The sequence below is a fragment of the Poecile atricapillus genome, chromosome 14 (assembly GCF_030490865.1).
Source record: "Poecile atricapillus isolate bPoeAtr1 chromosome 14, bPoeAtr1.hap1, whole genome shotgun sequence".
NCBI classification, from domain to species: domain Eukaryota; kingdom Metazoa; phylum Chordata; class Aves; order Passeriformes; family Paridae; genus Poecile; species Poecile atricapillus.
In genome coordinates, this window is record NC_081262.1 from 15,035,302 (window position 1) to 15,055,884 (window position 20,583).

Genomic DNA, 20,583 nt, shown 5'->3' on the forward strand with positions numbered 1-20,583 from the left:
CTGGCGACGGACGGGGCGGCGCAGCGGTCAAACTTCCCCGGCGCCGCGCTTCGCTTCTTTTCGCGGGACTCACGATCCGCAAAATCGCCCCCAAATCACCCCCAAATCACCCCCAAATCACCGCAAAATCGCTCCAAAATCACCCCAAAATCGCTCCAAAATCGCCCAAAACGCGGCCACCCCACCCAAGGCACCCCAGGCAGATCCTACCCGCTCCCCTCAGCCCGCCCGGCGCTGCCCCATTATCCTCTCAGCGCCACGTGTCCAGAACTTTATTTATTATTATTATTATTTAATAGATAAAAGCAACAGCCAGCCGGGACCCGGCCTGCCCAGGGGATGGGCACGGCCCCAAGGCTGGAGGGACAAGTCCCTGAGGGGAGCACAGGACGCGGTTCTTGGGGTGTTGGGGCAGGGAAGGAGCTGGAAGGGATCCCGGGATGGGATTCCAGCTCGGGATATTCCCGATCCTGCCATTCCCTGTGTGGAGCCCATGGCCGCTAGATGATGCTGCCGGCAAGGGCCAGGAGTTAGCAGGGAGAAAGAGGGAAATGCTGGATTTTGTGCTCTTTGGAAGCTCAGCCCCACTGATGAGGAGAGGGGCTCTCCGCTCCCCCAGCGCAGCGATTTTTAATTGTGAATATCAGGAGATATCCAGGAGATATCCAGGAGATATCCATGAGATATCCAGGAGATATCCATGAGATATCCATGAGATGATATCCAGGAGATATCCAGGAGATATCCAGGAGATATCCATAAGATATCCGGGAGATATCCGGGAGATATCCATGAGATATCCAGGAGATATCCAGGAGATGATATCCAGGAGATGATATCCAGGAGATGATGTACAGGAGATGTCCAGGAGATATCCATGAAATATCCAGGAGATGTCCATGAGATGTCCATAAGATATCCAGGATATATGCAGGAGATATTCAGGAGATGATATCCAGGAGATATCCAGGAGATATCCAGAAGATATCCATGAGATATCCAGGATATATCCAGGAGATATCCATGAGATATCCAGGAGATATCCAGGATATATGCAGGACATATCCAGGAGATGATATCCAGGAGATATCCATGAGATATCCAGGAGATATCCATGAGATATCCAGGATATATCCAGGAGATATCCAGGATATATGCAGGACATATCCAGGAGATGATATCCAGGAGATATCCAGGAGATATCCAGGAGATATCCATGAAATATCCAGGAGATATCCATGAGATATCCAGGATATATCCATGAGATATCCAGGATATATCCAGGAGATGATATCCAGGAGATGTCCAGGATATATCCAGGAGATGATATCCAGGAGATATCCAGGAGATATCCATGAGATGATATCCAGGATATATCCAGGAGATATCCAGTACATATCCAGGATATATCCGTGCCCTCCCACCACTGGCTCTGGATGTGGGTGGGAAAAGGAGGCAACAGCACCGTGCTGCTTTAATTATCCCGCTGTAATTAAAAGCAAAGGGTGAGCTGGGTGTGTAAATTAGAAGGATTTAATGTATTGGGGCTTTGCAGGAGCTGAAATGGTGACTTGGTTTCCCTACAGAGCCCAGGGTGTGAGGGTGTGTGGGGCTGGCCCGGTGCTGGGACACCTCTGGACGCTCACATGGTGCTGACCCATTTTTTTTCTTCCCTGGTTGTGCCAGGAGATTTGCTGCCCACACACACATCAACGCCACGGAGACTTCCCCAGCCTGGCCACCGTCTGCCCTGCTTCATCCCTTCTCCTCTTTCCCAGCCCCTCTCCACGGGGAATTTTTGGGATGGTTGATTGCTGCCAGAGCCTCTGGGGAAGGCTGTGAGGAGTGAAGGAAGCCCTTGCACATTTCAGTAGATGTGCTCTCTGTCAATACCTATTTCAACCCGGTTTTTCAGGCCAAATAAATTTGGCCAAGAGAAGAATGGGACAGCAAAGCAGGAGGGATGGCAGGGAATGCCTGAAATGATATCCTTTCTCTGCAGCCCTTCAGAAATGCTTCAGGGAAAATAATTCATTTGAACTGAAAATGATCAGGGCTTGGGGGGGAAGCAGAGCAGCTCTGGAGCAGCTGTCTGGAGCAGCCAGTCAGGCTGTTTAATTAACACTCCACTTGGCTACCAGCTACCTTGGAGCCAATTTCAGGACATTTTTGTTGCCTGGCAGGTGATGTACAGCTGCTGGAGGAGTTCTCCCAGCTCTAGGAGACCTTCCCCATGGCAGAGAGACAGCAGGGGGGTTATTCAGCAGCCGTGAGTCATCTGTACCTGCATCTGGAAGGACTCTGTCCCCTCCCAGCCATAACAAGACCTTTTATTTTTCCTTTCCTTGCATGGCAGCCTTGTTTTAATTAGCTGTATTTTTAATCTTCATGAGCAGAGTGAAATCCCAAGCAAGGAAGTGGTTTTATCCTGCTGGAAAACTTAATTAATGCTCCATCAGAGAGTTTGATTTCCAAGCATGATGAAGATTTGTGGATGATGGTGACCCCTTGGGTGTTATTTAGCGATGCTGCTGTTTCTCCTGGCCATTTAAAACATTTTTCTCTTCCCCAGGATTTGTCCCAATCCTGTGATTTGTGGTGGGATTCATGGGAAGCCTCCCTGGGGTGTTTGGAGTCGCAGTCATCCTCACAGGGAGGAAGGACACGCTCCTGCTGGTCACTGACTTGTCTCCATTTCCAGGCTGGATCCCAGCTCCCGGAGAACCATTCCCAGTGTCCCTTAAGCACAGAGCTCTGCGCTGGAGGCACATCAAACAGCTGAGGGAATTATGTTTGCTTCATTCCCAGGAAGAGCCAGGGGCTGGAAAAATCCAAACTGCTGCGAGCTGTCACCGGGAGCTTCTGAATCCAACCCAGGCACCGTGACCTGCCCAGCCTGCCTGGAAAAGGGTCCAGGAGCTTCCAGGGAGGCTGGAGAGCTGTGGTGAGTCCTTTCCCTGGGTTTCCCCTGGAATTGCCTCTGGGGAGAGCAGCCAGGGGCTCTCCTCGGCCTGGGCAGAGCTGCCAGGCTGCAGTGCCAGCAGGGGATACCTGTGGGATGTGTCTGCTGCCCACCAGCCCAGCTCTGGGCTCATCCTCTCTCATTGCAGCAGGAGCAGCAGATCCCTGGAAAACAAGAGTGGAAAGACACCCAGAGCAGCAGGGAGGGAGCAGGAGCAGCTCCTTTGTCTCCATCACCTGCTCAAGCCCCATCAGCAGCCCCGGGGCTGATCCAGGGAAGGTGGGAGAGACACAAACACCACCACAATGGCACAGCCCAGAAGTTTATTTCGAATCCCAAATATTTATGATCGACACCTGGTAAACGGCCAGCGAAATGCATTTAATGGTGTCATTAATCTGCAATAAAGCCTTTGTATTTTTAGAGTTGTTTGCACAGCGTTGACTCATCCCTGCCTGCCAGGAGGCTGCAGGGAGCTTCCCTGCCCTTTGTCTTCCCTGCCTTTTGCTCCTGCTGCTCAAATCCAACAGGGGAGGAGTGGGATCTCACAGCAGCACACAGAGGGGGGCATTCCTGCTGGAATTCCTGCTGAATATGTTTACCTGGATACTGAGTGTGGTGGGAATGCACCTGGGTGAAGCCAGCTGGGTTTTGTGTTATGGGGCTGAGTCCCAGAATGGTTTGTGTGAGAAAGGACCTTAAAGCTCATCCCATTCCATGGACACCTTCCACCATCCCAGCTTGCTGGCCAGCCTGTCCTTGGCCACTTCCTGGGCTGATCCCTGTGTCCATGTGGCCACCAGCCCCATGCCAGGGGCCCTGCTGGGCACGGACATTCACTGCCAAGGAGCTGTGAAGTGCCTGGTCTTCCCTGAAGAATTAATTTCTGTTGGAACTCGTTATCATTGGTGAGATTTCTTTTGGTTAATGAGCAAAATTAATTAATGAGCTACTCAGAATAGATTGACACAGAGGCAGGGAGGGGAGAGGGTGAGGAAGACCTGGGAAGATGGTGCCCAGCGGGACAGTTGGATTTGATAAGGACATAAGGAATAAAAGCAGCAAGAGGACAGGAGGGTAAACAAGCTCCTTCTCCTGCCAGGCATGGAGCCCCCCTGCTTGTTGTCCAGTGGTGACTGCATTTTTTGGGAATAACTCTGGTGGGAATGCTGATTTCCATGCATCCAACAGACCCTGCAGACGTGGCCACGGGCCCTCAGCAGCTTGTGCCTCCACGTGGGGCAAAGCAGAATCAGAATGAGCTGCTCCAGGGGACTTCAATCAAATATTCAAATCATTAAGCTGGTTCTTCCCTGTGGTGTGACTTAATGAGGGTCGTTGGCATTTTCTCCCTTTCTTTGTGAACATTTATTTTTATTTATTTTTTAAATTTATTATTTTTCATCCACAGCTGGAACAAACCAGCCCAACTCTGACCTACAAGTGAGGGACACGAGTGAAGGGTCCTGGCACGAGGAGCAGCCCAAGCTGGGTATGGAACGCTCCTGGTGACGTCTCTGCATCACTGAATGCCAGGCAATCATGGAAAATTATAGAATACCCCGAGCTGGATGGGACCCACAGAATCATCGAGTGGAGCCCAGAATCCAGGGGGTGCACCAGTGCCAATGCACATCCCTCATCCCAAGCAGCCCCTCAGCACCGTCCCAGCATCCAGAGAGGGGCTGGCCCCATGGAAAGGGCTAAACCAGCCTGTGGCAGCACCAGAATGCTGCAAGAGGATGAAGCACCCACCTGGTGTGAGCTGGAGTTATTCCAGGGGCTCGGCAGGTTCCAGCAGAGAGACACGAGCTGCTCAAAACCCAAACAGCCACCGAGATTTCAGCCCCTGTGGCTCTGTCAGGGTGTGCTGAAATTCCTAATTAAGCCCCCTCGTCTGGAGGATGAGGTGGCCCCAGCCATTAAAACCCAGCCACGGCTTGAAAACTTAATAGGGGAAATTTAATGGATGAAGTCAATTGAATTATTCATCCCCAGAAAGCTTGTACAAATATCAAATGCTTATTAGCATTCATGCAACCTGTATGATCTCACAGCTCTGACAGATTAAGGTTGGGGCTAATTGCACCCAGGATGGCGTCAGATTTGGTGGTTGGTATTTTTTAAAGCTTTTTTTTCCTCCCCAGCATGACAAAGAGGATTTCAGATCGATGCCATCTGAGATTTACCCTTGAAGCAGAGGCCCTGTGATAGTTTCCTTCCTCAGCGTGGTGTTTTTTAATCCCTGTTTGATTCCTGCCCCTCAAAGGCTGCTGAGGTGGCTCTGGGCCAGCCCAGATGGACACAGCACCCATCCCTGAGGACTGTGGGTTTGCTGGAATGGAGAGTGGTGGGGCAGAGTCTGGCTGATAAATGGACAGGACTGAATGGCCATTAAAAATGCAAAATAGAAATCGATCCAATTAAATAATCATGACTTGCATTTACCCCGTGCTTTTCACTTCCGATCTTAAGCAAGGCTTGCAGACAGTCCGGGGGGAAATTGCTTAATGCTGCAGAGAATTAATCAACAAAATTAACACTGGCTGATGTTAAATAGATTTCCTAGTCATGGCCAGGTTTTGGGGATGCAGCTGTGGGGGTTTTGCACCTGCAAGTCCAGGTGAGTGTCCCCAAAAGTGACATCAGGGAGCAATCCCCGGTCACTCTCTGCTCTTGGAGAATTCAGTTGGAGCTGGATTCTCCCCACGCTGCCAGGATGTTCCTGCAGGCTCCTGGATGGGGCTATTTTGGGTCCTGATGAGCTCTGAGGGCTTTGGGAAGGGCTTTGGGAAGGGTGGCAGGCTGAGCAGAGCCAGAACCAGGAGCAAATATCCCAACTCATTCCCAACGCCACCACGGCCTCAAGCACTTCCCAAGTTGTTCTACACCCCCCTCTCCATCACCACCATCAACCACCAACCCTGTGGCCAGAGGATTTTCCCCCTGAAGGGAATTCAGGCCCAGGGCCAGAAGGGAATTCAGGCCTTTTCCAGCAAAGCTAAATCATGCCAGCAGTAAATGACACCCCGAGCGTCCCCCTACTCTGAGGGACACCCCGGAGCGTCCCCCACGCCCCCAGGAGGAGAGGGATTCTCCTCCCCTCCTTAAACTGCTGCAAAAGGAGTTTGCCATCCTCCCCAAAGCACTGTTAATCATGGATTTTGTGGCTCTTTTCTGGAATTCCTCGCCCTCCCACTGAGACAGAATCATTATTTACAATAATTCTAAACGACTCTTAATTACAGCGGCGCAGGTGCTCCTCGGAAGCAGCGGGATCGACACATGGAGACTCCTGGGTGAGGTGAGGGATTCTCAGAGCTCAGGGGGAGGTGGGAGAAGCCTCCATCTCCAGCAGGGATGGTTCACACCCGGGGGGCTGCAGCTTGGAGAGGTTGAGCAAAGAGTTTTTCGGGGAATGCCGAGCTCCGGCAGCGGGAGGGACGCGTGGGCTGCCCCCGCTGCGGCACAAAGGGAGGCCACGCTTCCAGTTTATACAGTTTAATAGATGTGAAACAAGATACATTTCCTTTGGAGTAATGGATGCATCGATAACAGAAGATAAATGTGAAGCCGTAAATATGAGGCGGCACGGAAGGAACCAAACGGAAACGACTGGATGGGTTTATTCCCCCCTGGGTGTCCATGGGCTCCTTCCTGCTCCTCCTTCCCGTGGCCATGGACACAGGGCCTGCAGGAGGGGTGGGGAAGGAGGGTAAAAAAGGAAAATCAACCCCAAAAGCTGCAAAAAAAAACCCCATCCCTCAAAGTGGTGTTAAGAGGTGACCTGGATTCCTCTAGAGGCTTCTGGAAGGGCCTTGGGAAGGGAACGTGTCCAGGGATGGGGAGGGAAGGACAGGGAATGCAAACTGCCCTGAGGGGTTGGGGTTGTTCTGCCAGAGGAGGAGAATCATCACCTTAAATGCTCACAAAGAACATCACCTATGACAGCTCTTTACACCTTTACACAATGTATCAATAATTTACTTAGAACTGCAGTAAACAAAATACATTTCTTAAATAATTTACTATTTATTTGTTCAGTTTTTTTAATCTCTCTGTAAATGTAGGGTTTTTTTTTTCCTTTTTTTTTTTTTTATTAGATTTTTTTTTCCTCTTTGTAACACGAGAAACCGTCTTTGTGCATGTCAGTTCAGATTATTGCGACGTTTAACCTGAATTTCAGTTAAAAAAAGGGGGGAAAAAAAGCAACAGGACAGTTGGACAGACAAGAAGAATGAATAACTTATTATTGCACTGGCTACAATTCAGTAGTGATTTGGTTTTTTGTCTGTAATTAGGACAACCTCTAAAGTACAAAAGAAAATGAGCGAGACGTCAGAAGCATCAGCTGTGAGAAGAAGCTGGTGGGGTGACGGTGGAGGGAAGGGAAGCGAGGAAAGAGGAGAAACATTTGGAAAATGAATGGCTGGAACAATGAATTCCACAGAAAACCCAAGGAAACACCACCCATGTAATGCAAAAACCAGCATCTCTGTTTCTCTATAAAAATATGTGCATTATGAAGAGAGAGTTTTTGTGGGTCTATTTTTTTTTCCCCAGGTTTTTCTTTTTTCTTTTTTTTTTTTGTTTGTTTGTTTGTTTGTTTGTCTCCTCGTTTTGTAGCTCACAAATACAGAATTTTTATTTATAGAACTGCTGATATACAGACAATGTCCAGCTCCCAGGCACTCCAGCGTAACGTGACAGCTCGAAAAGGTGCCTCAGGAAAAGTCGAGCATCTTTAAAATAAAAGAAAAACAAAAAACAAACCCAACAAAACAACAAAACCCCAAGAGAATCCCCCGAAATCCCAACCGCCACCACCTCGGGCCCGAATCAATGTGATCGAGGCCACGGAGCGGGGTGGGAGGAACGAAACCACCCCTGCACCAACTCCACCTTCCCCTTAGAAAAGAAACCCCAAAACCTCTTGCCAAATCCCCCCAAAAACCCATCCCCAGCCGTTCGTTTGGTTTCTTTTTCGTTTTTTCCTGCGTGTGTACGTGTGTGGTGTTTTATTATTTGTTTGTTTTTTTTTTTGCAAACTTCCAACGGCGCTTCCCAAGGATTGACCGCAGGGTGGGGATGGCCCCGGTGACGGCCACCGCCGAGCCCTGGGTGTCCTTGGAACCCCCACATTGGTGACAAGCCCTTGAGACCCCCCCGCTCCCCCATCCCAGCAGCTATACTGGGTCATCCGCGCCTTCCTCTGTGGCAGCAGTCACGGGGCCCAAATCCTGCTTCCGCAGGGGGCTCTTGGCGGTGCCCAGCAGCTCTTTGCTCCTCTCGCCGTTGCCCCGCTGAGTTTTTAAGTGATCCGTCTTTTTCGGCTCAGCGTCCGGCCGCGAGTCCGCGGAGGGCTGGGCGCTGTCCAGCAGCTCCGAGAGGCTGCTCAAGGAGCCGCCGTCCAGCTGCTCGAAGGAGAAGTTGGGGATGCTGAGGTGCTCCCCTCGGCACGGGGGCTGGCTCTCCGGGAGCTCCAGGGATTCTCGGTAGGCCGGGAACTCGCAGGACGGGGTTCTCCTCCGCAGCAGGGTGTTCTCGGAGGGTTTGGTGCGCGAGGCCGCCGCGCCGTCATCCTCCATGGGAGGATCTATAGAAATGCAGGGCGGGCTCATCTTCTTCTTCCTCCGGGCTCCGTGGATGTAGTCGGCCTCCGGCTGGACGTGGCCGGGGGGCCGCTGCTTGTCCTCGGTGGGCTCCTGGAAGGCGCGGTCCGGGGCGCTGCCGGAGGGGCAGATCTCGATGGAATGCCGCCGCTGCTCGTCGGCCCAGCTGGGCTTGCCGAGGAAGCCCTTGCTGTCGGTGCTGTAGAACTTCTTCAAGTCCTTCTCCTTGCGGGAGAGGCTGCTTGTGCTGCAGTTCTTGAGGGGCACAGGGGACGGGGCCGGGGAGGTGAAGGGCGAGCTGGAGCGGCTGCCGGGGTCCGAGTGCTCCTCTGCCCAGTCTTTGGCTGAGCTGTTGATGTGCTGAACCTCCTCGTCAGCCAGGTCTGAGGGCTCGCCCTGGCAGCCCTCGGGGCTGGTGGGGCTGGGTGGCCGGCTGGGAACGCCGTGCTGGCCACACGTGTGCTTCCGTGCCAGGGGGCCGAGGGGCCGGTGCGGGGAGGATGGGGGGGAGCGTGGAGGGGTGGCCGGGAGCGGGGAATGGAGAGGGCTGGGGGTGAGGGTGCTCTGGGGCTGCTTTGCTGATGGCTGGGGCTCTCCAGGCTCTGCTTGCAGGCTGTCTTTGCGCTCTGGAGTCTGTCCGTCTACCGAGTCCGTCCGGACGGCCTCCTGGAAAGGGAGGAGAGAGAAGTGGGGTGAGATCCTGGGGATGTGCTGGGCACAGCACCTCCAGCGAGGGACACAGAATTCTATAACCATGCTGTGTTGGAAGGGGTCTTAAAGCTCATCTCCTTCCACACCCTGCCATGGGCACCTCCCAGCAGTCCAGGTTGCTCCAAGCCCCATCCAAGCTGGCCTGGGACACTCGCAGGGATGGGGAGCCCATGGCACAAGGGGAGGGGTTGGTGGCTCTAACAGAGCCCACCTCATTCCTGCCCCATCGTGCCAGTCCTGTCAGACCCTCCTGAGCAAGAGGATCAACTTCTGCTGGCAGGAGCCTTCATGTTCAGGACTGGCATCTGCCGGGCCTTGCTCTTGCTCCAGCCCCAAATCCTGAGCCAGCACAACCCTTCACAGTGGGGGTCTCTCCCAGCACTGGTAAAATGGATTTGGACACCTTCTCCCCAGGCTTTAGCTCTTATTTCCTGGAAAAGCACAGCCATGAAGATGGAAGTAGGGATAAAGGGCCTTCCCACGTGGCATTTGCTGGGGCAGGAATATATTAAAACTTATGGCACGTTTCGTTCTGAACCAGGAATTCTACTCTTCGAATCCAAGCAGAGAAACACAAGAGAGGACTGGGAAAGAACCAGGTGACACCACAAGAGTGACCTCTGGGTGCTCTGGGCCCCTCACCTGTCTGCAGAGCAGCTTGTTGAGAGCAGGAGATCGGGGAGTGCCGTGGGGGGCCAGGACCTTCCAGCGGTGCCGCCCTTCGTGGCCGGGGCAGCGCAGCGGCGGCAGCGACTCCGTGGGCACCCTCAGCGAGGAGCTCGTCCCCACGGGCTGGGAGCGGATGGAGGTGATGGATCCTAGGGCAGGACACAGGGAACAGTCATTGCTCGGCCTGGGGGCTCTCAAGGTTTGAGGCAGAAGCTTCAAGAGGGGAATTAACGAAGGAGGGAGAAGGAAAAATGTTTTTTGTGGGAAGGGTGGTAAAGTACTGGAATTGTCTGCCAGGGAGGAGGTGGAGTCATGGATGTGTTAAATCCCTGGATGTGTTAAAGAAAGGCTGGATGTGGCACTCGGTGCCGTGGTCTGCTTGAGGTGTTTGGGTTGGGTTGGACTCGATGATCTTGCAGGTCTCTTCCAACCCGTTGATCCTCTGATTCCGTGAAAACCTGTTGGGCCTGAGATTCCAAACCTCAGCATAAGCCTTGGGCAATGCCAGGATTAAAACCCTCGTCCCTTGTCCTGTGTGCTGCTTTGAACCTCAGCAGGGATGGCAGGGAGGTCCCAGCTGCTGGGGTGTCTGTGCAGGACTCTGATCCTCAGATCACAGAATATCTCAGGATATTCTACAACCTCTTCCCACCCACCAGAGCCCAGCAGCACCAGGGGCTGTTCCCGAGGCTCAGCGTGCTCCCACCAGGAGCTCGGGGGCTGCTCCAAGAGCTCTGACAGCCCTGAGCACAGGCTGGAATCCCTCTCCTCCCAGAGCCTCCCAGGCTGGCTCTGAAGGCCATCCCTCCTCCCCAGCCCATCCGTGGTGCTGCTTTACTGCGCCTGGGAGTTGTTTGAAAGCTCTCCTGCTCCTCTGGTTTTTGGCTGTAGGATTTATTGTCCCCATTAGTTTGAAACCCAGCGTCTGTTCCTCCAGTGCTGCCCAGCTCCGTGTTCAAAACACCGTTATCCATCACTCCAAGAGATCTCACCCAGGGGTCAGGGAACTTGAACCCCTGACAAAAGCCATCCAGACACATCACAGTTGCATTTCACAGACAGATTTGTTGGTGGGGATGAAGAGAAGTGAGTGTTTAATAATTTTTCTTTTGGAGCTTTTCTCCAGAGCACCACAGAAGGAATTCCCACCCCACCCCGCTTTCTCCCTGGGTTTTTTTAGGCTCTCCTATACCTAGAGTTTCAGGCTGAGCCTGTGTTGTTTGTGTGTTAGTCCAGGCTTTATGAAATGCTTTTTTATGATGCAGAAAAACTCTGTCATAAAATCTGTCACAAACATGGTCATAAAATCCAGACCCAATGCTCTACTCCCTGTCCTCAGCTGGAATTTCCTCCTGTTGGAAACTTTCCATCGAGCTCTCATATAGGAAACTCAAACCCCCTCCAAACTGGATGCTCAGGAGCACTGAAGATCTCTGGAGCTGGGTATTTTTTCTCTTGTTTTTCTAGAAAATCAGCAAACTGCATCTAAAACCAAAATATCCCGAGATCTGCTCATCCCACGAGATTTTCACTGTGTGGTTGGCAGAGTATTGGGAAAAGATCAGACATCCTGAAGCCCATGGAAACACAGATGCTCATGGGAGTCTCCATGGGCTCGGTTTGATTTGGGTATCATTTATATCCATATTTATATTACGGTGGTTTTACCACCAGGTAAAAAGTCATATCCATCATATCCATCATATCCATCATATCCATCATATCCATCCCTCCAGTGCTCTTGGAGGAGAAATTTAGGAATTTGGGAAACATCAGAGAATTCTCTGTGGGTTCTGCCCAGCCCTGCCAATGTCCCAGCAGTTTTATATGGATATAAATCCTGCTTTACAGCCACTCCAGGGATGAAAAGCAGCCCCAGGAGGCCGCCCGTGAAACTCAACCTCTGTTTTCTTTCTTTCACAAGGAATTTGCAGGTGAAATAATAATAAACACTGAGCAGAGAACATGGCCTGGCTCCCAGAGAGTCTGAACAAACACAGAGTTCCTTCTCCCAAGGAAATCACAGCAAATTGGGGTGTGCAAACCCACTGAGCAGCTCTCGCGTTTCAAACCGCGCCGGATCAAAGGCAACCAGGCTGGGAAAAGTTCTTGGGAGCCACTCCAGGAGCACGTGTGCTTTTAGGGAGGCAGAGATTGTGTTTCAGATCGATTTCCCCTTCAAAGCAGCTCGACAAAAGAGACAGAGAGGCATTTTCAGGGAAATGTGCAGTGGATGAATGTCCCCTCAAAGGCTCCGTGCACTCGTGATTCCCGGATTACGGCGTCTCTCCATGACATTCATTACAAGGCCGGGCTTGGGAAGAAGCAGAGAGTGGTTTCTGATCTTTCTGCTCTCAGAGAAACCCCTGCAGCTCTGAACTCTGTGTGGTGCTGAAAGGCACTGCCCTGAGGCTGCAGCCTGCCTGAAACGATGAGGAATTGTGCTGGAAGCAATCCCGACTCCGGCTTTTATTCCTGGGGATGTTATTGATCCGCAGGCAGGAGTCAGAGGGGATGCACAGCTCCCTTTTCCTCAGCTGAAAAAGCTGGAGCTGTGCTCAGGAGCCTGGCTTCTCCCCAGACATCTGAGCCACCAGCTCGCTCCCGGGAAAGTGATGGAAACATGGAATTCTGCAGAATGTGGGAAAGCCCTGTGGTGCTGATGGAATCAAATCAGGCCATGCTGGCGTTGGCTGCTCCCCACCGAACCCCCCTGTGCAGCTGCTGTGTGATCATGGAATTGTAAAGATTGGAAAAGACCACGGATTCCACCCATTAACCCAGCACTGCCAAGGCCAGCGCTAAATCAAGGTGCCAGATCCACAGGTTTTTGGAACATTTCCAGGGATGGTGACCCCACCGCTGCCCTGGGAGCCTGTTCTGATGCCTGAACACCTTTCCAGTGAAGAAATTTCTCCTGATATCCAATCTAAACCTCCCCTGGCAGAACTTGAGGCTGTTTCCTCTCATCCTGGCCCTGTTCCCTGCGAGCAGAGCCCAACCTTGCCCCTTCCTCTCAGGGAGTTGTGGAGAGTGAGAGGTTTCCCCCTGAGCCTCCTTTTCTCCAGGCTGAGCTCCCTGAGGAGCCCCTTCCTACATCCTCCTGGTCGTGAGGAACCCCAAACTTAGCCTCAGAGCAGGGGAATCTGCAGGGGTGGTACCTCTTTGGGCTTTGCAGGGGTAGGTTTCCATCTCCACCTCGTGCAGGGGCAGCGGGGCCTTGGCCGGGGTCACGGGCCGGAACATGTAGCTGTCGTTGGGCAGGGAATGCATCCGGGACACGGAGATCTTGCGGACTGTCAGCAGATTCTGGGAATCCTGGGGCCTCAGGGAGGCTGAACTGCCCTGCAGAGCAACCAGAGAGGGAGATGGGGTCAGCCCAGTGGGGAATTTACAGGGAATTCCTTCCCTCTTTGCTTCCAAACCTTGTGTTCCCCTCGGGATCTCGCCCAGAGCGTGCGTGGGTGCAGGATGGAGAAGGTGCACTGAGGGAAGAGCTCGGCATGAGGCTGGAATAAAGGGAGGCATCAGTGACCCACCATTGAAAAAGTCAACTTTTTGTCCAAAGTCAACTCTTGGGAGAAAGGAAAGGCCTGGAAAAAGGAGCCCATTTGTTAAACATAGGAATAAAGCAGCATTTCTCCCATTTTCCCAATCTGACGTTCCAAGGAGATGTTCTCAGGAGGACCGAGGGTGACATCCTTCCCCTCAAACAGAGGAGAGACAGGCCAAAACAAATCCTTCTGGAAATTCTCCCCAAAACACCCTCACAGGGCAGACATTTAAACACATCAACACCCCTGCAAACCCTGAGGCCTCTCTCCTAAAACCTGGAGCATTTTGGGCACCACTGAGCCCTGAAGGAGGAGGCAGAGGGAAGGAGAAGATGCCGTGGCAGTGAGGGTGTGGAGCCTGTTTGGGGTAGAAAAGGGATTTTTCTTTCTTGTCACCGAAATGGTTCTGGTTGGAAGTGCCCACACCGAGCACACCACAGACATTAAACCCCTCTCAGGTACCTCAGCAAATCCATCCTGGGCTCACAGGAAGCTTTGGGGACACCAGTGATGTCCCTGAGGTGCTGATGGAGAAGCTGAGAGGTGATGGCACCACTTGGCCAAATGCTGGGCGAGCAGGAGCCCCATGGCCAGGCCCTGCAGCCACGTTCCCCTCCCAAGTTACCCTGTTATCTAAAACACAGCTAATCCCTCTGGTTTTCCTTTAATGTCAGCCTCCCAGTGACTGATTGAAAACATTTTCCCAGCTGCATGTCCTAAATTAAATGTATTTTGCTTTGCTCTGCCAGGCTGTTTTCCCTCTCTGCCAGCAAAACCTGTCCCTGAGATCCCTCAGGTTTGGAGCTCACCAAGGATCTGGTTAAATCTGTTTTTTGTTTTTTTTTTTACTTGTATTTCTGGCTTAGAAATGTCTCTCCTCAGCTCCCTGGAGATGCACACCCCAAGATGAATTATTCCATGTTTTTAGGCTGTGGAGCTTGGCTGGGATGGGGGGCCAGGGGGTGTTTACAGCTCACTGGCCTCCAGCTCTGCCAGCCAGGGCCGTGCCCAGGAGCCACCCAGGGCTCTCAGCTGGTGGATTAAAGCCTCAGCAGCCGGTGCCACTCGGTCCTTGGCCATCCCAGCTCCATCAGCACAGAGCTGGGGGCAGCCAGGGGCTCCTTCACAGCCCGGAGCCTCACCAGGAACAAAAGGTCTCAGCACTCGAACGGAAGGATCTCGGGATTTGGCTCCTAAAGCTCCGTTTGTCTTTGGCTGGAACAAATGAACAAAAAGCCCTCCTTGACATCAGCCACTTCAATTTTTAAGGGTTCAGCTGTTGAGACCTGACTGAATTAGGGACGTGGGTAAATTTCAAATGAAGTAAAGTGCTTGAAATACGAGCCACGGAGGGGAAATTTGTTGGCTCCCACCTGGAGAGCTGCTCTGGGCGGTGAGGATGGTTTGGAGGCATCGCTGCTGCTCCTCCTCCTCACTGGGAAACACCTGCTGCACTCCAGAGCCTGATCCCATACCCTGGAAATTGGGATGGGACAGAGCAGAGGGGGCTGAAGCCCTTCTGGTTTGCTGGGAATCTCCCTGGAGCATCTCCTGAATCTCCTGAATCTCCTGAATCCAGCTCTGGCGATTGCTGGGAGCCTGAGGTGTTGATCCCCACCCCACCTCGCTTTCCTCAGTCTCATAAGCAGTAAAACAATAATATTAATAGTATATATTAATATATATAATATGTTAATAATATTAACAATATTAATAATATTTCATAAGCAAGAAAAACAAACAATAAAATCAAACCTGACACTGTTTTCCCCACAAACAAAACACTCTGCCTGCAGCTCTGGGTTTAACATGTGAAGTCACGCTGCTCACACAGCACCCTGCACACCAAACACACATTTTAATGGTTTAAAAAGAGGATTTCACTCCTATCCCACACAGGGCTGATTTCCCAGCTGGAAAGGACAGAGGCTGGGGAGGGACAGGTCTGGGGTGGTTCAGGACATCAGCCACCTCAGCCTGCTGCTTCTGTGGGACGCTGGCAGGACGTGGTGGGAAGTGGAGCAGAAGGATGAAGGGGATGCTTTTCCTCCTCATCACTTCCAGGGTTAAAAGGAGGCTCTGCCCAGCTCCTCGGGAAGTTTTGGAGGATGAGGAAAACCCAAGGAGAAGGGAGTGGTTGCAATGCCAGCGTGTGTGAAGGGATGTGCCCTCTCTTCCCCCAGTTAGAAAAGCAACCTGTGCATTTCCCTGTGCAGGGCTGTCTGTCAGGAACAACATTCAAACAGCCAATTCCCCATTGCTGTGGAACCAAATCTTTTGCCTTGCCTTAATGGAGTCGGATAGATTTCACAAAAATCTAATTTAATGTAATTTAATCTCCAAGCCCCCGCTGATTTCGCGGTAGATTTATTTGTGATGGTGGTGACAACACAATTCCGTGTTCACTCTTAATCACAGGCTGCTGACATGGGATGAGACAATTATCTCACGCCCTCCTTCCCCCCTGCACCTCTGATTGTTTTCCTGGAGGACTGATCGGAATCAGAGAGCAGGCAGCGACTGGAAACTCAACCCAGGAACCTCCAGCTCTGGTTATTCCCAAGCCATCCATGTCCTAAGCAGAGCCAGTGGGGAGCTGCAGGTTTTACACCAGCACTGAACTGCTGGAGGATCCTCTGCAAATCCCAAAGTGGGGTTAAACAGAACCTGAGCAGTGGGAATTTATCCCATCCCACGCTGTAGGTGCCAGTGCCAGCGTTCCCAGGCTTTTTGGGATTGCTCATGAAAAATGACAAGGACTGGCTGGGACAGCAGGACAGGGACCTGTGGCTTTTATGGCTCTGAATTTAAAATCCACAACCTGAGAATGGAATTTCAACCTTCCTCTGGAATAACAGCCAGGATAACAATTCCAGCACCTCCAGGAGCCCCGGGAGCTGACTCAGGATGTGGGGCTCTGGTGACATCCCTGCTCCTCGTCTCCCGTCCCTCTGGCTCCGTGTGGAATCTGCCTGTGTGGGATCAGCTGCTCAGGATCCATCCCCTCCCCACCCCAGCTCTCACCAGGGCTTGGTGCTTCCCCTTGGAATGCTCCTGGCTCCCGTGCAGGGCCCGGCTCTCTGCGGCCACGGCCCCGCTCCTGCTGCCGCCGGCGGCGCTGCTCCCTCTGGACATCTCCAGCTCGATCTCGGCGTCCATCTCAGCGTCCTCCTTGGCCTCCTTGTTGCTCTCCTCCAGGTGCTTCATCAGCACTGCCACCACCACGTTGACCAGGACGAACTGGGCGATGAGGACGAAGGTGACGAAGTAGACGGGGGAGATGACGGGCAGGTAACTGAGGCAGTGCTTGTCCTCCCGAGTGCACTCCCGGAGCGTGTCCTGCAGCAGGGAGGGACAGGGCAGGCGTTAGTGGGGCTCTGCTCAGCCTCCAGGTGCAGAAACAGCACAAGAACACAAAGTGGGTACGACTGAAACAGGTAAAAGATGGAGATTGTGAGTTACAGCACCTACCGAGAGGGGAATGGGCTGCCCAGGAGTTTTGGGTTTCCCAGCCCTGCAGTGCTCCAGGCCGGGTTGGACAGAGCATGGAGCAGCCTGGGATGCTCCAGGCCAGGTTGGACAGAGCATGGAGCAGCCTGGGATGCTCCAGGCCAGGTTGGACAGAGCATGGAGCAGCCTGGGATGCTCCAGGCCAGGTTGGACAGAGCATGGAGCAGCCTGGGATGCTCCAGGCCAGGTTGGACAGAGCATGGAGCAGCCAGGGATGGTGGGAGCTTTGCCTGCCCATGGCATGGGGTGGAACTGGATGAGCTTTAGGGTCCCTTCCACCCCAAACCATTCCATGATCCTGGGATTCTATCACGCATCCCAAAGGCACAGGACACAGAACACAGGGTTACTCCTCCCAGCCAAAAAACTGGCCTCATTTTCCTTAAATATCATATCCAGGAACAAAACTTCAGGCTGGGTGAGACTTAGAACAAATCCCTGCTTGAAAACACACCTGGCTTTTATATTAGTCTCATTTTGATGTTGGAAGAGGAAACATTTTCACCCAAGAGTAGCCTAAATCTGTTTGAAAACTTTACCCACAGCTCTCCCAAGGGGAGGAAGTACCCAGAGACTGCACACACCTTCATGATCCCGTTCCAGTTGTCCCCTGTGGACACCCTGAAGAGGGTGAGGAAGGCCATGCCGAAGTTGGTGAAGGTGGCGTGGCGGCTCAGGCCTTCACAGGGATTCTCCTCGCTGCAATCTGCGGGACAGGGAAGGAGCAGCACATCAGCCAAGCCACGCTGGATTATCCACAGCAGCCCCCAAAGCCGGGGCTGGCACCCTGAGCGATGTCCCGTGGATTTGGGGTGTCAGGGGGTGGTGATGTCCCGCTCAGGAGGAGCAGGGGGGACAGGGGGAAAGGTGTTTTCAGCTGGAGAACTTTGGGACAGGACACCAGGAGGTGTGGAAATGCTGTTGGTGGAATTTTCCTCCCTGGAAACGTTCAAGGCCAGGTTGGATGGGACTTGGAGCGACCTGGGAGAGTGGAAGGTGTCCCTGCCCATGGCAGGGGGTGGCACTGGATGAGCTTTAAAGTCCTTTTCAACCCAAACCCTTCCATGATTCCATGATCTTATGATTTCTGTGATTTTCTTTACTCCTGCTCTAGAGCCTCCATTGTCTGTTTTCCTCTTGACTGCACCCCTGCCTTGATGATTTTTTACATCCACCATGAGGGATATTTTCACTGAGATAAAGTGGAGCAATCTGATATTTTCCCCCTGAGAATTAATAGCCTAATGAATGCAAATTGAACATAGGAAATATCCATCTTCCCATAAAACACAGCCTCGTTAAATATCCATTAGGACAGGCAGCAATGGCTCTTGGTTGGGCATTTCAGTCTTAGGTAATTATTCTGAGGTAAATTGGAAGGAAAACCAAAAAAAATTCCAAGAAAAACCCACAAATGACCAGTCCTGGGGGAGAGAGGGCTGATGGTTCTTGTGGCTGGCATGGACTGATCAGGAAAAAGGAGGGAATATTCCCATGAAATTGGGCTGGGAAGCAGAGTCCTGCCCCAGTGGGGTTCCCTGGGCTGGCATTGCCCAGGTGTGTGTGGAAACAGCAGAAGAGCCATTTTTCACCCCTGTGACTGAACAAATACACCCATAACTCCAGGCATGGAATATAAACCCACGCTGCTTCACTCAGGGTGTGTGCAGAACTAATTCTTTCCCCGGAATTGGTGGGAGACTGAAAAATAATTTGGTTTTGGTTGAAAGAATTATCCTGCTCTCAGGCACTTGTAATCTGAGCAGAGGGCTGGGCTCATAAAGGGGATTAATGACAGCCATAAACTTGCTCAGGAAGGGCCCTTCTGGTGCTCCTGGAGCTCTAATTGGGATGGAAATGTTGAGGATGCAGACACAGCTCCTTCCAACAGCGTTTTCCAGGCTGGGCAAGGTCGGGCTGGGGGTTTGCCCTGATTTTAGTGATGGGCACATTCCTGAGCAGCTCCAGGATGCTCAGACTGGAGGATTAATTAATGCTGGACAAGAAGGAAGCACTGGGTGCCTCCTGATTGATGGAGAGAGGGGAAGGTGATGCTGAGAACGTGGCAAGACGAGCCCTGGGAGCTGGAAGAGCAGCGGCAGCCACGTGCAGAGAACTGATGGGCTGTGGGGGAAGCTCCGAGCAGGGACGTGTTTATGGTGGCACCTCTCCAGCAGGAATCTGACCCCCAGCCAGCCCTGCAGACTCCAGTTCTGTCTCCAGTAGCAAACTTGAACAAATCCATGCTGGGCAATGATATTTAAACAGCAAAGAGTTCCTCTGCAGCCGAGGCTGGCGTTGGACAAAGCCCTAAATGTGTGTGTGTGTGTGTGTGTTAGGAAGGTTCTGTGTTACATCCTCGTGTGTCAGCTGTGACCCTGAGATCGAGACAAAACTTCCATCTTCAGAGCATGAGTGTGAAGCTGAGGAAGGCCCAAGAATGAGAGAGAGAGAGAAAGAAAGAAAAGGAAGCAGCCAGGTACCAAATAAACACCAACCGGATGAAGCGAGCGGCGTCAGCCCCATTACTCACCGAGCTTGCCAAACAATTCCACTCCCAGGGCAGCATAGATAAAAAACAGGAGCATAAAAAGTAGGCCAAGGTTCCCTACCTACACAAGGAGAAAGCAGAACAAGGGTCAGGCAAGTCGAGGTCATGAATGAAATCACTCCATCACATTTTCAACACGAGCAAAGCAGGGACAGAGGCAAATCAGCCCTGGTCCCTCTCAGAGTTCTGCTTTACGGGGCCCAGGGAGTTCTTTGTGTGGGGGAAGGAGCAGAAATGCCCCTGGGGAAAGCAGCAGCTTCTCCATCACCCTCAACTGGTCTGGAATTCAGCCACCCTGGGGCAGTCTGTGGGGCAGGGCTGCTTTGGGACCTGGGCTCTGCTTTGGGTCCTGGGCTCTGTTTTGGGATCTGGGCTCTGCTTTGGGATCTGGGCTCTGCTTTGGGTCCTGGGCTCTGCTTTGGGATCTGGGCTCTGCTTTGGGATCTGGGCTCTGCTTTGGGACCTGGGCTCTGTTTTGGGATCTGGGCTCTGCTTTGGGATCTGGGCTCTGCTTTGGGTCCTGGGCTCTGCTTTGGGATCTGGGCTCTGCTTTGGGATCTGGGCTCTGCTTTGGGACCTGGGCTCTGTTTTGGGACCTGGGCTCTGCTTTGGGACCTGGGCTCTGCTTTGGGACCTGGGCTCTGTTTTGGGATCTGGGCTCTGCTTTGGGACCTGGGCTCTGCTTTGGGACCTGGGCTCTGCTTTGGGATCTGGGCTCTGTTTTGGGATCTGGGCTCTGCTTTGGGACCTGGGCTCTGTTTTGGGATCTGGGCTCTGCTTTGGGTCCTGGGCTCTGCTTTGGGATCTGGGCTCTGCTTTGGGATCTGGGGGCCTTTCCTTTCCTGCGACTCTGAGACAGCAACAAGCCACTGGAGGAACTGGTTTCCAAAGGTTTCTCTGGCATGGAGGGCTTGCAGTGTTCCAGGGAGAGCAGAATTCCCTGAGCCTTTTCCTTTACAGGCCTTTCTCAACAAGAACTTCCCAGATTTTAGCTTTTCCATGTCCCACAGGAAA

General features: G+C 52.5%; 1 protein-coding gene across 2 annotated transcripts in view; it reads right to left on the bottom strand.

Moving 5' to 3' along the window:
- Positions 1–6,974: 6,974 nt before the first annotated feature.
- CACNA1H (calcium voltage-gated channel subunit alpha1 H) overlaps positions 6,975–20,583 on the bottom strand; it is a 147,640-nt gene continuing 134,031 nt past the window's right edge. For both annotated transcript variants that reach the window (XM_058849731.1, XM_058849730.1), the window contains exons 30-35: positions 19,552–19,630; positions 17,603–17,724; positions 16,533–16,847; positions 13,116–13,299; positions 9,928–10,103; positions 6,975–9,240 (exon numbers count right to left, since the gene is read on the bottom strand). In XM_058849731.1, coding sequence (XP_058705714.1) covers positions 8,149–9,240; positions 9,928–10,103; positions 13,116–13,299; positions 16,533–16,847; positions 17,603–17,724; positions 19,552–19,630 — 1,968 coding nt within the window. In that variant the 3' untranslated portion in view covers positions 6,975–8,148. The remainder of the gene's footprint in view (positions 9,241–9,927; positions 10,104–13,115; positions 13,300–16,532; positions 16,848–17,602; positions 17,725–19,551; positions 19,631–20,583) is intronic.